Source organism: Acomys russatus, chromosome 31, assembly GCF_903995435.1.
Source record: "Acomys russatus chromosome 31, mAcoRus1.1, whole genome shotgun sequence".
NCBI classification, from domain to species: Eukaryota; Metazoa; Chordata; class Mammalia; order Rodentia; family Muridae; genus Acomys; species Acomys russatus.
In genome coordinates, this window is record NC_067167.1 from 28,508,602 (window position 1) to 28,525,463 (window position 16,862).

The window sequence follows — 16,862 nt, forward strand, 5'->3', positions numbered from 1 at the left end:
GATGTCTCAAATCATGCAGAAGTAATCTCAGTGGTCCAATCAACAATTCTCAATTAGGAACAGCTAAGACTAGACATTCAGTGATGGTTAAAAGACAACAGCAACTCATGCATGGGCTAGTGCAAAGCCTCCTTCCTAACTCACCCTCTCCCCACCCCCGGGCATCGGAATACTGACATGCCATTTGCAAAGTCTCAGTAACTTGCTTCCAAGACTTGACCTTGCCTCATGTTTCCACAGAGCCCTTAATGCTGAGTAACATTATAATAGGAGAATTTATAATTTATTCACTTGCAAATGGATCATGTTATATCCATTCCAAGTACTTCCTCAGCAATAAATACAGTGGGTAACACCCAACTCTGTGTGGTTTTCATTCTTAGTTGTGTGTCATGTGTATCAGGCTTCATGATAGTTCCATGTAATAGTAACAGCTCCATGAATAGAGATAATTATTATTTGCTGACATATCAATCAATGCATGTAAACCATACTTTGTAGTGAAAAGAATGTGTTCAGTAAAAATGTTTTTTCCCTTGCCTTTGTATCTTATTTCCTTCACTATAAACTACCACCAAGTGTAGGATGTCCAACTTGAAGAAAAGAAAAATGAAAAAAAAAAAAAAAAAAAAAAAAAAAACCTTTTCAGCAAAAAATGTTACTCCCTAATGGGCACAAACGAAAATGCTGAGGGTAATTTTATATATGAATCTTGCTAATTCAGGCGTGGTGGTTCTTTAATCCCAGTACTTAGGAGGCAGAGGCAGAGGTAGGCAGAGTGATTTCAAGGCCAGCCTGGTCTACATAGGTACTTTCAGGACAGCTAGTGTTACATAGAGAGACCACGCCCTCACCCCCCCCCAAAAAAAAAGGAAAAGAAAAAAGAGGCAATGACAGTGATATTAAAGGAAGGCAAGCTTGCTTCTGTTGCCGCTACTGCTATTATTTTTATGTTTCTTTTGTCTCATGCTTTAAATAACTAAACCAGTTGCCTTGAACAAACAGGGAAATAGAAACTGACTCCAATTGCCATCAGTTCTACCCTTGTTGGAAGAGAAATATGTCGTTGACAGCTGAAAATATAAGTGGTCTAACGAAGAAAAATCTGTAGCTCAGTATTTGGAAGATGTCAAACGTGACTCAGTTCACTGAGGATCTTCTGGAGACAGGTCATAGGCAGGGTTTATGAGCATACCAAGAGCAAACACTGGATCCAGAGCACTAAAGAGCTGGCTGTGTATCCAGAGAAGAAAGAAAAAGGGGACTGGAGCCTGTGAGAGAGCTCAGAGAAAAACTGCTTTATAATTGATGTCTAAGCTATGTGAGGTGGTGCACTTCTGCAGTCCTAGTTAAAACTAGCTGGACAGAAAAATTACTTGAGTTCAGGACTTCTGGGCCATAGAGCACCTACCCTAAATTTGGCATCGGGTGCTGGGGTTCTCCAGAAGAAGAGCATGAAGTTGCTCAAAGAGGCGTGGCCAAGCTCAGAGAGGAGTAGCTCAGAGCGGATGCATGAGGTGAGATCTATTAAGAGAGATCTAGATATATGATGCAGGCGAAGTAGAAAAGAGCTCTGCAGAGCTTACAGGCAGATGAGAAGGTAGAAAGACTCAGAGATGCCCCTCCCGTTGCTGTGGTGGCGCTAACAAGGACCGGGCTAGAAAGCGGTAACTCCAGAGAGGGGGACAGGCGACGGAACAAAGGCGTCCCCATGGCATCTGCTACCAAGTTTGCTTTGCTGTTACCTTATGGGTATGAAGCTAGAAAAGGAAATGCAATGATAAGGCTGGATAAATATTCCGAGACTGCTGCGGAGAGTATGCAGACAATGCGATCATATGAAACAATGCCCGTTTCACTTAACAATACCCTCATATATATTGGTTGAAATAAAAAAATAATAATAAATTTGTCAACTTCAAAAGGTATAAAATATTGAAAAGAGCAGATATTCAGGTATTTTAAGATGCTTGCCCAGTGATCACGTTTTAGGCATGTATCTACTGCTTTGGCTTTATCACTAGGCACTAGGGAAGATCTGCTCTCATGGGTGTGAGAAGACAGAGGGCCATTTTGAAGAAAGTAAAACCCTCATCTGTTCCAGCTCCAGCAGAAAGAGAGTTTCCTTTTCCTTGTAATTTCAGCAAGGGCTAATGCTATAGCTCAGAGGAAGAGCACTTGCCTAACATGCGTGATGCCATAAGCTCTATCTACTATGTTGTCACCAGAAATAGAAAAGAAAAGAAGGCAAGGAAGGAGAGATGGACAGGGGATGGAGGGAAGGAGGGAGGGAGAGAGAGAGACAGAGACAGAGAGACAGAGACAGACAGACGGAGAGGAAGAGAGACAGAGAGACAGATACAGAGAGACAGAGAGGCAGAGAGAGAGAGAGAGAGGAGATCCCAAGGTTGGTACTAATTGAGCAATGTGGGCCCCATGTCCAACCATAAAACAATCACTATGGCCACGGAAGATGATGAGCTCATGGGCAGAACTGAATGACTGGCTCACTTCTGCAGCCAGTTGATAGTGTCTAGCCCAGGAATAGCATGACCCAAGGAAAGGAAGTATCCAGTCTACATCGTGTATAACATTGACTATATAACACTAACAGTTTATAGATTTCAAGACCGTCAAGTATCATGGGTCATTACCCAAAACACAAGTCATGGGCTGTAGAAGCTGGTTAATTTACTACACTTTCTTTTTTTGGTGTGTGTGTGTGTGTGTGTGTGTGTGTGTGTGTGTGTGTGTGTGTGTGTTAAGACGGGGTTTCTCTGTGAAGTCTTGGATTCACTTTGTAGGGTTGGCTGGCCTCAAACTCAAGAGGTCCCCATTGCCTCTGCCTCCCTAGGTGCTGGGATTACAGACACGCACGACAGTGCCTGGCTTATGCTTTAATTCTTGATTGGCTCCTTAACTTGCTTTACTACAGGAACTATGACTTGAATGTGTAAAGCCACCCAGGAGTTCTTATGCTTAAACTATAGATTTTCAGAAGGTGATAACACCGGTTTGGGAAAATTGTGAACTCTTTATGAGATGGGGCTTCCTGGAGGAAGTGTGCTTCTGGAGGCAAGCCTTGTGCTGGGTAACCCAGTCACATTTCCCACTCGTTCTTGGGTTCCTGAGATGCCTGTGACCAGCTGCATTCTCTCTTGTCACCATGCCTATCTAGATAGCCAAGGACAAATATAAACCAAAATAAACACTTCCTTTCTCACATTCCTTCCTGTTCATTTTTTTTCTTGTGGATGCTACAGCAATAAGAAAAGTAACTATGAGTGCCACCAGGTCTCCCCTCCAGGGGACATGGTCAAATGTGAGGCACCAGAGTTCGTGTGAAAGTCATACCCCACTCTCCACTCAACTGTGGAGAATGTCCTGTCCATTGGCTAGATCTGGGTAGGGGTTTAAAGTTTACTACCTGTATTGTCCTTGGGTTACCAAGAAGAGACCTGATACCCTATGAGCATATACAGAGGGAGGAAATCCCCCTCAGGAACAGTCATAGGGGAGGGGAATAAGGGGAAAATGGGAGGGAGGGAAGAATGGGAGGATATAAAGGATGGGATAACCATCGAGATGTAACAAGAATAAATTAATAAAAAAAAAAAAAAGAAAAGTAACTATTTCAGAAAACACTGCAGAAACACTGATTTTTATTGTTAAGTCATAAGAAGCCTCACAAATGTCTGCCTGAGGCTTCTGAGACATGTGATATGAAGAAATTCTATTAGGTATGTGTTCTCAGGGATTACTGCTCTTTATGTTGCCCATTTCTTATTTGTACAATGATAAAAATTAAATATCTGTTAGCCATTGCTTCCTCATTATTTCCTGCTTAACCTATATTGATGTGTGTTAATTGGTATATAGTTAAGATTTGTCTTACTTTCTGCCTTTCAGATGATACCTTTTATAAGACTTTGTGTGTATAATAACTTTAGTGGTCAATTTTTATAACATTATTAAAATTAATCACTAACCAACTAAAATACATATAATTGCAATTCTTTAAGTAAATAAATTTGATGATCTGTACTTTGTGGGCAATGTGGGGACATTCAGTGCTAATATTTTCAGAAATATGTTGTTATTCAAGCAGGGCTGTTCTGGGGTTACAAAAAGCTACACATTAATATTATTCTCAGAAATACCACCTCCATAGGAGAGAGAATTAAATTTCTTCTTTAATCTAGCAACTGTTATAACCCCCAAGGGAGTGTGGCAGGAAATACCACTCTCAGATTAAATAATAGTAAGGAAGCCATTCTAACGAGGAATGTATGGGTATTAAATAGCCATGAACTTCATCTCACCTGCATTTTTCAAATGAAAGAAAACTAAAGACAAGCAAGAGCCTGGGTATAGCATGTAGCTTCCTTATAGTGACTGCCAATCTAGACAATATTCTAGACTTAATTTTCATACATAGCTCACTGAGCTTGCATTGTAGGCGCGAGAAAAGGTGTGCTCTCTGGACTCTTCCTTGAAACCTTGCTCTAGCAGGTGTTTAGTGTAAGGAACAATGCTGTCTCTGTTACTTCTAGAGATGTGTCTGTAGGTTAGTCCGCCCACTAAGGTGAAACACTCTAATAGGAACTCAGAGGCAGCCCACCAGGCTGTTCACTTCCTGAGATCCGCCTATGACAAAGTCCTCCTTTGCTGTGCATGCGTCAGCTACGCTGTTTTACCTTCCCAGCTGCTTCCTTGTTGTAAAGAAGACATCTCTGGGTCTCAATCATTAGGGCACAAGTTTCCAAAGGGAAAAGAGGACTTCTTTCTGCAAGAAGCTGATGACTGCAGATAATGTGCTGTGGTGGACTATTGGCTAAACAGACTCCTAGCCTTTCCTGTGGTAATGTTAGAAACATGATACATTGAACATTGAGAATTTTGACCCTAGTTACCATTTGAATGAAATGTAGATCACTGGGAAAGTTCCAAATACTTTGAATACTTTATAAAGTAATACCTTACTTAAAGAAATTGTATATTTTAATTTAATACTTTCTATTACACATTGAACGTATTAAATGCACTTGCACTCTTATAAAAATAGATTTCATAGACATAGTCAGTGTTATTGCATTTGAATGAAAAGTTTCATAATTTTTTCTAGAGCTTTTGTTTTCAGTTTTCTAGAGAACTATATTTTTCTCTTCTTTTAAAATATTTAATATTTAAAATATATATTTAATAATATTAATTTTAATTTTAATATTTTAATAAAATGTATCCCTTTTCTCCTTCCAAACCCTTCCATATACTTTACTCCTTATTCCTTTTCAAGTTAATGGTCTCTTTTTCATATATATATATATATATATATATATATATATATATATATATATATTCCTAAATACACAAATGTAACTTTCTCAGTCCATATAATGTTGCTTGTATGTGTATCTTACCAGGATGACCATTGGTATTGGATAACTAATTGGTGTGTTCTTCCCTGGAGAGACTGTTTCTCCCATATTCAGTAATTAATTTAATGAAACAGATGTGGTTACATTTAAAAGTGGACCTAAGAGAAAACCGGCCTTTAAGTAAGTTTGTCCTTATTTCACTAAGGCCAACAAGCCCCGACACCATCTGTAGAAACAGCAAGTGAAGAAAATGTGCCTATGTACACGTTAATAACCTGTTCGTGTTATACCTTATAACGAATCTATACCTTGCATCTTGGAGTCTCTTCATCTAGAATCTTTATAATCCCAGATCAGGGAAGAAACAGACACTTCTGTCTATACTATGACATCACCATGGTAATCTAGTGGCCGTGGCCATAGTTGGTTCTTAACTCAGGCCTTCTCCCTCTGTCGCGTAATGACTTATATTCCTTTAAGTCCCAGCACAAGAAAACTAATCAGAGATATGATGAAGCCTCTTGGACAACAGGAGTACTGCCAGCCTGCAGAAGAGTCTACATGCACTAACTAGAAATGCAACCTCAAGCTGGGCGTGGTGGTACATCCCTTTAATGCCAGAATTCTGGAGGCAGATGCAGGTGGATTGCTGTGAGTTCAAGGCTAGCCTCAAACCTCAAGCAGTTTTACACTGATAGCCAAATCAGAGATTGGATTGGGTGGTGCCTCCCTGTAATCCCAGCAATCAAAAGACACAGACAGAGGATCACAGCTAGCCTGTGAGTTTGAGATCGGCAAGGACTACACAGTAAAACGTCTCAAAAAATAAAATAACAACTTTGATGATGAACGCATTGTCCATATTTGTGCTCTATTAATACTATTTTCTCTGTCTCAGGGGTAGGATCCTTTTGTTCTCCTTAGTTGACGTACTTATCTAAAATGCTCCCATGATTGCCACAATTTAATTTTTCTGCTTAATCATCCAACTTTCATCTCAGTTTCTTCTGGAACAGCTTTAACTGTGTAACAAAAGATACTTGTCTATTTCAGAGACATATATGTACACGTATTCATAATGTGGTTATGAAACTTCTAAAAGACTATACAATGAGGGAGGGATACCATCTATTTCACTTTGCTATATAGTTGTGAAGATTTCTTATACTGGCTTTCTAATAATAAGAAAAATTTATACATTTCCTTTAGATATTTTATTGATAATAGTATATTCATTTATAAAGGTATTTCTGAGCGTATAGAAAAAGTTAACAGAAACCTATGTCATGATTGGCGAAGTACTGTGGATAGCAAAAAGACATAATATTGTTTAGTCTTTTTGGTTAAACAAATGTAATAATCCTATAAATTTATACTATCCTTTCCCACATACAACTACACATTGTATAAGACATTAGCAGAAAAAGGGGGGTTGAAATATATTTAAAATGGAAATATAATATTTTCATAGGTGACATCAACAAGTCAAAAATTAATCCATAAATTGTACTCATAATTATCTACAAGGCCAACTGTGTAATTACCTTCAACTCATATTGAAAGGCTTCATGCTCCTGATTTGCTAATTCCACTAAGGATATTAGTTTTAAAAGCCAAGAAATAAAATAGTTATTTCAGTAAACAATTTTATTTATAGTGGAATTCACAAAATTTTAATATTTTGAAATTATCCACAATGCACTATTTATTGCTTACATTGAAAAGTATTTCTTATAAGAAAAGCTGAAAATATATACCATTAAACAACGTTATATTTTCATTTGATACAATATGAACAAAAGATTAAAGAGAAAAGCAAACTTTAAATATATCTTGAATTCCCTGTTTTGGAAGAAAAAAATAGAGATCTAAATACCAACGTTATTTTGATGAACAATATTTACAATACATATGCATAAGTTAAGAATTGCTACAAGCAACTATCAATTAATTGCCCCCATCAGAAAAAAGATATCTTTGGAACCATGTATCTAAAGCAAAAGGAAACTTTAAAAGAATGAAAACAAAAGGAACAGGCAGAGAAGTCATCATTGCAAATGTGACTTTCAGTTAAATACATTTTCTTATAAAGTGGCAGGACAATATTTACAACTGAAAAGCACATATTCTGCACAGCTTGTCTTCCCTTCGGACGTATGGGGCTTTGCTTCTCCCATGTAATATGCCCTCCTGTCCGCACTGATCATCAGGGGATAGTTCATAATACGTGATAGATAAGTCTGGAACCGGAGGCCCCTGGGGTTGCAGGCTGTGAGCTGGTACTGGCAGCTGGAGAGAGGGAGGCTGTGTCCTGGAGAGACAACTCAGATCGCTCTGCAGATGTGATCCGATCCACGATGCTGGACAAACAATCCAAGCTGGATAAAGAGCTTTTATCTGCAGCGCATGCTAACGGGACAAGGAGAAAAGTGGTTTAGCAAAATTATACCCACTCAGACAGACTTGCTTGGCCTGCCCTTTCGACTGTAGGTCAGCACCTTTGACAGCATAGGTCAGGTGATCACAGAGAGCCTGGTGTAAAAATGTGCAGCAAATATCTAACAATTCCTAAGGGTAAAGGAGTGGTGGGTAGACGACCCCTGGTAATATTTCAAGCAAAATAAAGTGAGTGCATGTGTGTGTGTGTGTGTGTGTGTGTGTGTGTGTGTGTGTGTGTGTGTGTGTGTGTGTTTCTGTCTGTCGGTCTGTTAGGGTAATCTGCAACAGAAAATGTGTTTACTCTGCCAAAGCCTCCCTGGTGAGAGGCACTACTTTCATTCCCTTTTCCAATACTACTTTGAAGGACAGACTCTGCCATGACAGACTGAATTGTGAGGCCGAGCAGATCTTCAGATGCCTCTGAAGTTACCGGTTCTTACCGTTTGATGCATCAGGACAGTAGACGCTGTCAAAGCTGCTGTTCTTTCGGGACCAGACAGGACTGTTACATCCAGGCTGTAACACAAAACACGCAGACTATATATTTCCGAGCCTTGGCAAAAGACACACAGACCTAAGGTGAGGTCGGTCCAGCCCCTTAGCTCAGTCCACCGAATGCTCTTAGTTGTGCGCCCCCCCCCCAGCCCCCCGCACTGATTTAGGAAGGGGCTGCTGTCTCTCTCCAAATCGCCAGGGCCCCAAGGTCAGTCAGTCTCCGTGCTGGAAGAAGAAAGCAGAAGATGAAATCCCGCAGCAATGTGCACTAGGGTGGCCATGCAAAATGGATTGCAGTAGAAGCAAGCAGCATTAACTCTGGGAAAGAACACTTTCCCAGGGCAAAACCACTTTAAAACCTGGCAACACTGGAGCAGATGCCCACTCTGGAAAAAAAAAAAAGTATCAGCAGCAGGCTGGGAACTCTTTCTAATTCTTCTTTGAGTTATGCACTGGTGGCAGCTGCACGGCAGGCAGGTTCCACTGTAGTGTATTTCGGAAATAACAGAGAAAACACTAAACTAGTCAATGTAACCGGGGGCACATGCCAGCCATTCACTATCATGTACACACATATGGAACCAGCTAGGAAATCAAACTAAAAGCCTGTACAAGACAGTTTTTTTCTTTAGCATCTTTCGGTGAACACTTCTAGTAAAGCAGTGGTCCCACTGTACCTGTTTTCACAAAGACCATGGTAAGAGATAGTGGGTGTTCGGGTTGAGGCTTACCATGCCATCAGAGCAGCTGGAGGTGGGGCTGGTGGGCTCGGAGCAGCTCTGGCCTGGCAGGCTGTAATAATTCTCCACCTGCTCCCTCAGCAGCTCCTGTAGGCTCTCGATGTAGCGGATGGCATTCCTGAGGATCTCCACCTTCGGGAGCCTCTGGTTGGGGTTTGTCGTGGTGCATCTCTTGAGCGTCTCAAAAGCTTTGTTGACCTTCTTCAGGCGTCTGCGCTCGCGCATGGTGGCCGCCTTGCGTCTATCCATTGTAGTGGACTTCCTCTTGCATGCTTTACAGGCCCACATGAGGCAGTGGCCGGCCTGGTGGTGGCCTGTAGGTGCGCGCACGTGCTCTTCATCATCGGAGCCCTGCAGCTCAGCTCTGTGTGCTCCGAAGGCTGCCACTCTGGGCTCAAATTGGTCCCCGAACTCACCCTCAGGGGAAGGGATGCAGGAGCCTTCGTAGAAGTACTCAGAAGGTGAGAACTGGCAGCCATCCATCATGTCAATTCTTCTTCAGGGAACCAGGTAGGATACCTAGATTCAGCAGAGAGAGAAACGGGAGTCCCTGGCTGCTGCAGGCCAGCAAATCCAGGCGGAGCTCCGCGTGTGGGATTGTTTCTCTGTAATTAACAAGGACAGATGCCTGTTGGCCAGGGTCGGGTCGGTGGCTGAGGTTGGGGCTCTTTATATATTCCTGGGGGATGGGAAGGGAGGCTGGTCCCTGTAACTGGGCGTTATTAGCATATCCCCACCACAACCCCCACAGAGACTGTCTGGGCAAACCTCTGTCTTTCTGCTAGAGACAATTTGCTGTTTACTAGCCCCTTTGACGCTAATGATTTTACTGCAGACCAACCTGCTCAGTGGCCTTCTGGACAAACTAAACCAAGGGATCAACTTAAAGGAGGGGGCTGGGGAGTGGCTTCTTGAAATTGATCGCACTTTAACAATCTGTAGCAACAGCCCTACTAAGACATTAAACCCCGTATTTCCATCTGACACCCAAAGGGAACCTAGCGTCTGGATCCTGAATGCTGGGAGTCTTTGCTGATACTCTCAGGGGTGCTTTCAGGGCCTTTACCTGAAGATATTTTTGTTAGTTTGCACCCTGCCAATAGTCACTAAACTATCGAAGTGACATTTTCATTTATGGAGTGAATGTAGAGTGTGCTGCTGTTTCAAAATGTGTTTGGTAAAGAGGATTAAAGTTCAGATTCATTAGTTGTTTCATTGGTGTGACCTTAGCTGGAACTTTGATTGTCCGGATACGGTCAGAGATCGTATTTTTTGTCTGCTGCTCTAAAAATGAGATGACCTCAGGTGGACCAGGCGACCCTCCAGCATCCCCCACCCCCCAACTAGATAACTTCCTTCTTTCCTTCCTTCCTTCCTTCCTTCCTTCCTTCCTTCCTTCCTTCCTTCCTTTCTTCCTTCCTTCTTCCTCCCTTCCCTGACACATTTGTCTGTTGCCTCTTCCTCTGGGTCAAGCCTAGACTAGTAACTATGCAGAGAGATTCCCATGCCTGTGGACAGCACCAGCAGCAGTCCAGTTTCTCACACTAAACTCCCTTTCTACCGTGGTTCCTTTCTCCAGAGTCTGCAGCTCCGCCCTATCATTTCTACAGACTAAACAGCTACCCGGGCTTCTGGGGTTGCTAATTTTCTGCTTTCAGGCCAGCTAACACCGTTACAGATGGGTCCCAGCTGCCAGCACAGAGATCCTGGGCTAGTGTAAAATTTCCAGCTCCTCTAACAGAGTGCCTTTATACACTCTGGTGACAAAAGCCTTTCAGAAAAGGAATTTGCAGACAGGTCTTTGAAACTTTGATGGAGTGAAGACAAAATGGGAGAACCTACCATTCATTCGTATGAAAAAAAAATTAGCTTATTCCTCAGCTTTTTGCGATTTCTCCTCAACTGTTAACCCACTTTCAGATCACTTGCAAGGGGAGATGCTGTTTATATTCAAGAACCACCATTACTTAATATTGACACAAATTTTGGGGGGCTTTGGACTCGGTTTGTAACCCCACTGTAAAAATGGACTGTTCACAGTTCAGACTGTCAACCAATAAAGTAAGTGCTGTGATTCCAATGTGATTGTGTGTGTTTGGGAGGGGGGCGGCTGCAGTTTTTTTTTCTATTCTGATGATGATGGTAGTAATTTTTCTAAAGCAACCAGATTGATGGGCTGATATAGCATCTAAAGGGACCAGATAAATTATAACTGTCTGTGGAGTTTTGAAAGCACTCCAAGGAAGGGACCTGCAAGCCGGAGAAACAGTGTCAACCACTGCACTTGATAGCTGTGTCTGTCTCCATTCCATCTGCCCCCGTCATTGTCATGTTGAAGACAGAGTCCTTTTGAAAAGCAGGTCCTGTCTCACACCAAGAGGTTACTTAATCATCTAGCAAATAGAAAAATCAACGTGTAACTTATGGGGGCTAATTATTTGAGGTGAATACAGTAATAGGACAACACAGATTTTAAAAAATTAAAAACAACAACAACAAAAAACATAATCCCGAAGACAAAGTCCCTACCGATAGCCACTTAGGTGGATGCATCTGCTTGTAAACATACACACAGGAAGCCTCTGGGACACATTTTAGAAAGGCAGATACATTCTCAACCTCAAATTCCCAGCAAGAGCTACTGAGAGGCTCTGGTCAGCAACCACAGGACACAAAACCATGCTCTTCCTTGTCTTCCTCTCCTCCTTCTCCCACCCCCCCATCTTCCTTCCCTTCATTCTTCCCTCCTTCCTTCCATCTGCCTCATATTTCAGGGGTAACTAAGACAGAGTAGTGATTTGGGTGCACACTTGGTCTTTGAAATGGAAGACAGGGGTGCTCCCCTGCTTGCCTTCTGGCTAGCTGCGTCCAAGGCAGCCCCCGGGGAGTTCTGTGTATGTACCTAACAGCTACTGCCCTGAATCTGCCAGGCATGGTTGATTTCCTATTCTTCACCATTTCCACATATTAACTCAGTGCTCAAAATATTCTGTCATTTTATCTACCATCTATCTATCTATCTATCTATCTATCTATCTATCTATCTGTCTGTCTAATTTAAAGATAATCTTTAACTGTAGGGTTAACTAATTTTCCCTTGTCCACAAAGGATTTGAAATAGTCTCCTTATCTTTAGAAATGGCACTGAGCCCTGGAGGTGGCTGAGTTTGCTTCATATCCTCATTCTGCTCAGCTTGGTGTCCCCGGGCTTCCTCAGCTCGACACACAGAACAGCATACAAACTGGAAGTCTTTCTCTGGGCTCCTGGGCTGGGAAGCCGCTGTCACTTCAGGGGGCCCTGTCAGAAACAGGAGTTCTCAGAGGTTAGGGCTGTCTTTGGTAAGGTGATCGCAAAACAAATTTACCAGAGTGCAGCAGGCAGAGTGGAACTAAGGAAGCAGAGAAAACACTACAAACTCAGGCCGGCTTAATGAGCCCTGCTGAGGGAAGCGAGGGTCCAGGTTGCAGGCCCATGGGACTCAAGTGCTGAAAATAGGATCTCAGAGCACACGAATAAAAAAACGAGACAAAACTTTGAAGCCACTGCCACAGCCTTTTCTTTTAAAGGAGATAAAAAACCTAAGGTAGTCTGCAAAAAAAAAGAAAATCCAGTCCTGAGAGAGATGAGAAAGCCTCCCTCGTCTCTCAGAGAAGCCTGGCTGTTTCTTCCCAAGACAGACCAGGAAACAAGTGAACTTCATAGCAAAATACAGAACAAAACAAAATCAAAGAAATTAGAAAAAGAAGTATAGGAAATGTATATTTGGCTTATATAAAAAAATACACAGACACACCCCAACATGTACATACACACACATACACACTCATATGCACATGCACACATGCATACGTGTGTGCACACAGGCACGGGCAGGAAGCCTTCTTCTATACTTCTGTTCCTCCTTGCAGAGCCCTGCTTTCTGTTTGTTGTAGATGACTTTCCAATGTGCTAAACAATTTTAGGTTGTTATCAGCGCTGGGAGCTGGGCACACCTATGTAAACACATTAGTACCTGCCAGAGCTGTGAGAAGAATTTGTGAACCAGACAGCTGAGGAAGACTTCGGCCTTTGCTTGAATTTGAAGACTCCCAGGAGAGATCAAAGGATCATGTAAAGACATTTAGCAGCCTTGAGAGGAGAGAAAGTGGCCCGTCTCTTCAGCACTACCTTTGTTACTGCACATGGCAGGGACATTTCATCCCACAGAGTGACTCAGAGCTGGGCTTGCAAAACTCTTTCTGCAGATAGGATCCTCTAGGACGCAGACCATCTTTGAAAGATTTAATTAGTCTGTGGAACTGACTGGAGGATTCTGTGGAAGGAAATGTCCTGTTATTGCTTGTTCATAAATGATCAGACAATAAGCTATACAATGTTATATAGAACTATGTGCTTTTTAAATCTATAGCTGGCGATATAAAAGGAAGGGTCTCCAAATGAAGAAATGAAATAAATGTTTCCAAAGGGAGAGTATAAATGGTAGAGGAATGTTTTTATAATTTAAAAGTGACTTTCAGCATCCAGATTTTTCCTGTTCCCCTTAATGGTTGTTAAGATACCCCAAATTTCTGTTCCCCCCATAAAATACCCTCATGAAAGAGTTTTACAGAAAATTGAGATCATTTGACGTGAGCAAATTTCCCCAATGTCCAGGCTTAGAATTCCATGATCCTGGTAAGATGATGAAAGCTAGTTTGCGGGAGCTTATTGATATTTGATATGTATGAATTATTTCAGTAACAGCATAACAGAAAACCACTCATTATTTAATATTTGACATCATATGAATCTCTGGAAAGAGATTTAGGTTCAATTCCAAAGTGCTTATCTTTACCAAGTTATTACGTCTTAATTTTCTGCTTCCATTGTCTTGTTTATTTTGGCTTTGGCCTCGGTTAAAGATTATCATGATTAATATCAAACAAAAACAGTTTAATCGCAAACACACCAAGGTTTTCATTGGAAAGCCCAACATGTCATCTACAGTGCTGAAGGTCACATGAACTCTTTGGAAAATATTTTCACTATTTAATGAAGAGTCTTCCATAGGCAACCTCACTGTAAACATTTTTCTCAAGTTACCAAGCTGAGAAAGATAGAGAGGATTTGATTCGTAAAGACTGAATAAAATCCACCAACGAGAAAACACTGAGTTGATAAAAAGCATTCTGGTTCAGAGTACTTCATAATACAAATCTTTTAATAAAATATGTTTAATTCTAAGGCAAATATGTTCATCTGATCTGTTATGATATGTCAATTGTACCAATACTTTAGCCTTTGAAAATATTGGTATAGAAGCAAATTTTAGAGCAAATCCTTTGGATGTTAAAAAATATTTAGAGCTGTGTAATGTGTATAGTTAGCAAAGACAGAGACCACCCAGATGGAGTTACACATAATTTGGTTGGGTATTTTGACTAGTGACTGCATTGGCATTTAGTTTGGAAAGTTAGGCTGTAATTTGGAGTTTACTAACTAGCTGTTCTTTGAGAAGGAGGTTTGCAGAAACAATTGTGTAGGAAAGCCAAATGATTCTACAGACCCCAAGATGTTCGTATCTTCGACAAAGCTTCTCTTTCTGGGTGCAAAGTAGCTAAGGGCCACTGGTAATTTTCCCTGGCTTTGAGTCCTGACTTTATACTCACCAGATGGAGAAATATTTCCACTCAAAGAATCTTCTAAAATAGAAGTAATAAATGCAGTTCTTGGCACTTGTAGTTGGATTATATCAAATTCAAAACTAAGGATGGCTTACCCCTTTGCTCAGCATGTTTACTCTCCCCAGCCAAAGTCAGCTAAGCCAAGAAACTGAGGATTTGGGTGATATATCTCCTGGTGGCCAATTGAGATTTACTCATACAAAATATAGAAATTTGATATTAGTGTCAATTTGTACTTTTTCAATTCAACACTTACCCATGGGAATTTTCAAAAGCCCAGGAGACACGGAGTACTCTCCCTCCTGTAGTTTTATAAACAAGCCATCAGGACTAAGCTGGAGCACCGTTGGCTCTGGTTGTGCAGTAGCAGCCTGGATTTAGTTTAAGTAAAGAGGCTTCATGGAGTCTCAGTAGTTCTCTATACAACGCAGGCACCTGCTTCTCTCTGATCTTTTAAAAGGAGTTCTATGCCAGCGTCAATTTCCTCAACCCAACGTCCCGAGCTTTGAAGTATTTTTGCAGAATCCAAACTTTTTCATATGATCAGAAAATAAATTAGTTACAGGTAAGGTAGATACAACCACAGTACCTCAAATATAAAATGCTCTGAAACCCAGGCCACCTATCCCCCCACCCCCGCACCCTCCAACAATTTTAGGTTTTGGCTGGATTTCTGGATTAGAGATATTTAACCTCACCATTTAGACAAATATCATAAAATCAGAAAAAATCTTGAAGATGTAAAGATTTCCAATACCAAGCATTTTGGATAAGGGATTCTTAACATGTACTAGAGCCAGGAAGGATTTTAAAAGAGGACAAAGTAGCGCTGCCTGTCTCCAGAGGCATTGTCTGTGATGCTCCCTGGAACTCTGTGTGCAGCCTTTGGAAGGCTAGGACGAGAAGCTGGGCTGGGAAATGCTTGGTTGCGATTGATTTTTACATCTGAGCTGTGGGCTTAAGGGAACTGGTAGAAGGTATGAGGCACCGTTTACAGACCGCCAGACAGAAGGCGCAGTTTAGCATGCTTTGCTGTGCTTTGCTTCCCACTGTGTTTCTTGGTGGTCGTTTTTTTCCCCCTGAGGTTACGGGATAAACAGACACGGCACACGTTGTAAAATCTTCATGGAGTAGAGCTCCTGGGGCTTCCGGGTCTCTCTGGGGCTTTGCTGTTTGGTCCAGCTAAGAGGTTTCATGTGTGTTGTTGTTGACTTTTGCTTCCAACCGGTTAACCCTTCTATCTCGCGAAGCACCGCCCCCCTTCAAAGACACCAAGCCCTCTTCAAGAGACAGTTTGCTCCTTTCTTTTATCTTTTTGTTTGGAAAACAAACTCAAACCAAAGAGCACTTGAAGGTATTCCAGGCTGCTGGGGACAAGTCGAGCCCAAAAAAACTAGGTACCAGGCCAGTGTAGCTCCTGCGGGTACTTCAGACCTATACTTTGAAACAGCCTGGAACACCAAAGAATGGGGAAAAATATATTGGGCTAAATTAATTGGATAGCTTGTAGAGAAATGAACAAAGAATTTTTTTTTGAGAAATTGGAAGATTTTAGTATATTTAAAATTAAATTTCAGAGTAAGTAAATACCACGCAGATCACCGACTGTAGAATAGTAAGAAAGGAAAAAGAAAAACCATACAAAGGAGAGTGGAGATGGTTTCCCCATTACTAACAATCAGTGAGAGATCTACACGGAATATTAGAGTGCCCAGTTTAATGGAGACTATGGCAAGAAACTCATTTTTTTTTCCTTTTAAATTAGGTTGAGAGAAAAGACCCAAATAAGTGGGAGTGTGTGGTATCTAAGTTAACTTTAGTTTTGTATGCATGCTTTCATGTTTTTTCCCAGTTAAGTCACATTAAGGCCAACTTTGTACATGTAGAAACTTATTAATATTTTAATATGACAATATCAGGACCTTCACACATTTTATATACAATGCTTAGTTCCACATTTAAAATATATTCTTTAGGTTTGCATAAAAAGAAAAGTACTCAGACAATTTACAAAAGTACATTAAATGCCATTAGGATTAAACGTTCCCACTTTGCTTTAGACAGGAATGAACTCCGTTTGCAACTGACACGGAAGGGTCAAGTGATCATAATAAAAGTTAATATGTTATAAAATCCAACCCAACAA

At 41.2% G+C, this 16,862-nt stretch overlaps 1 protein-coding gene across 1 annotated transcript; it reads right to left on the bottom strand.

Moving 5' to 3' along the window:
* Positions 1-7,447: 7,447 nt before the first annotated feature.
* Myf5 (myogenic factor 5) lies at positions 7,448-11,377 on the bottom strand. The gene is made up of 4 exons (XM_051139704.1): positions 11,337-11,377; positions 9,044-9,548; positions 8,258-8,333; positions 7,448-7,787 (listed from the first exon to the last, which is right to left on the bottom strand). The coding sequence occupies exons 1-4, from the start codon at positions 11,375-11,377 to the stop codon at positions 7,597-7,599; spliced, it is 813 nt and encodes a 270-aa protein (XP_050995661.1). The 3' UTR covers positions 7,448-7,596.
* Between the last annotated feature and the right edge of the window lie 5,485 nt (positions 11,378-16,862).

What these genes read in the sequence shown, in the direction of transcription:
- Myf5 (XM_051139704.1), bottom strand. Translation starts at nt 11,377, where the DNA reads ATGACGGGGGCAGATGGAATGGAGACAGACACAGCTATCAA. An exon ending in CCAGCTGCTCTGATGGCATG is followed by an intron (nt 8,334 to 9,043) that starts GTAAGCCTCAAC and finishes TTTGTGTTACAG; the next exon opens with CCTGGATGTAACAGTCCTGT. An exon ending in CTGTCCTGATGCATCAAACG is followed by an intron (nt 7,788 to 8,257) that starts GTAAGAACCGGT and finishes TTGTCCCGTTAG; the next exon opens with CATGCGCTGCAGATAAAAGC.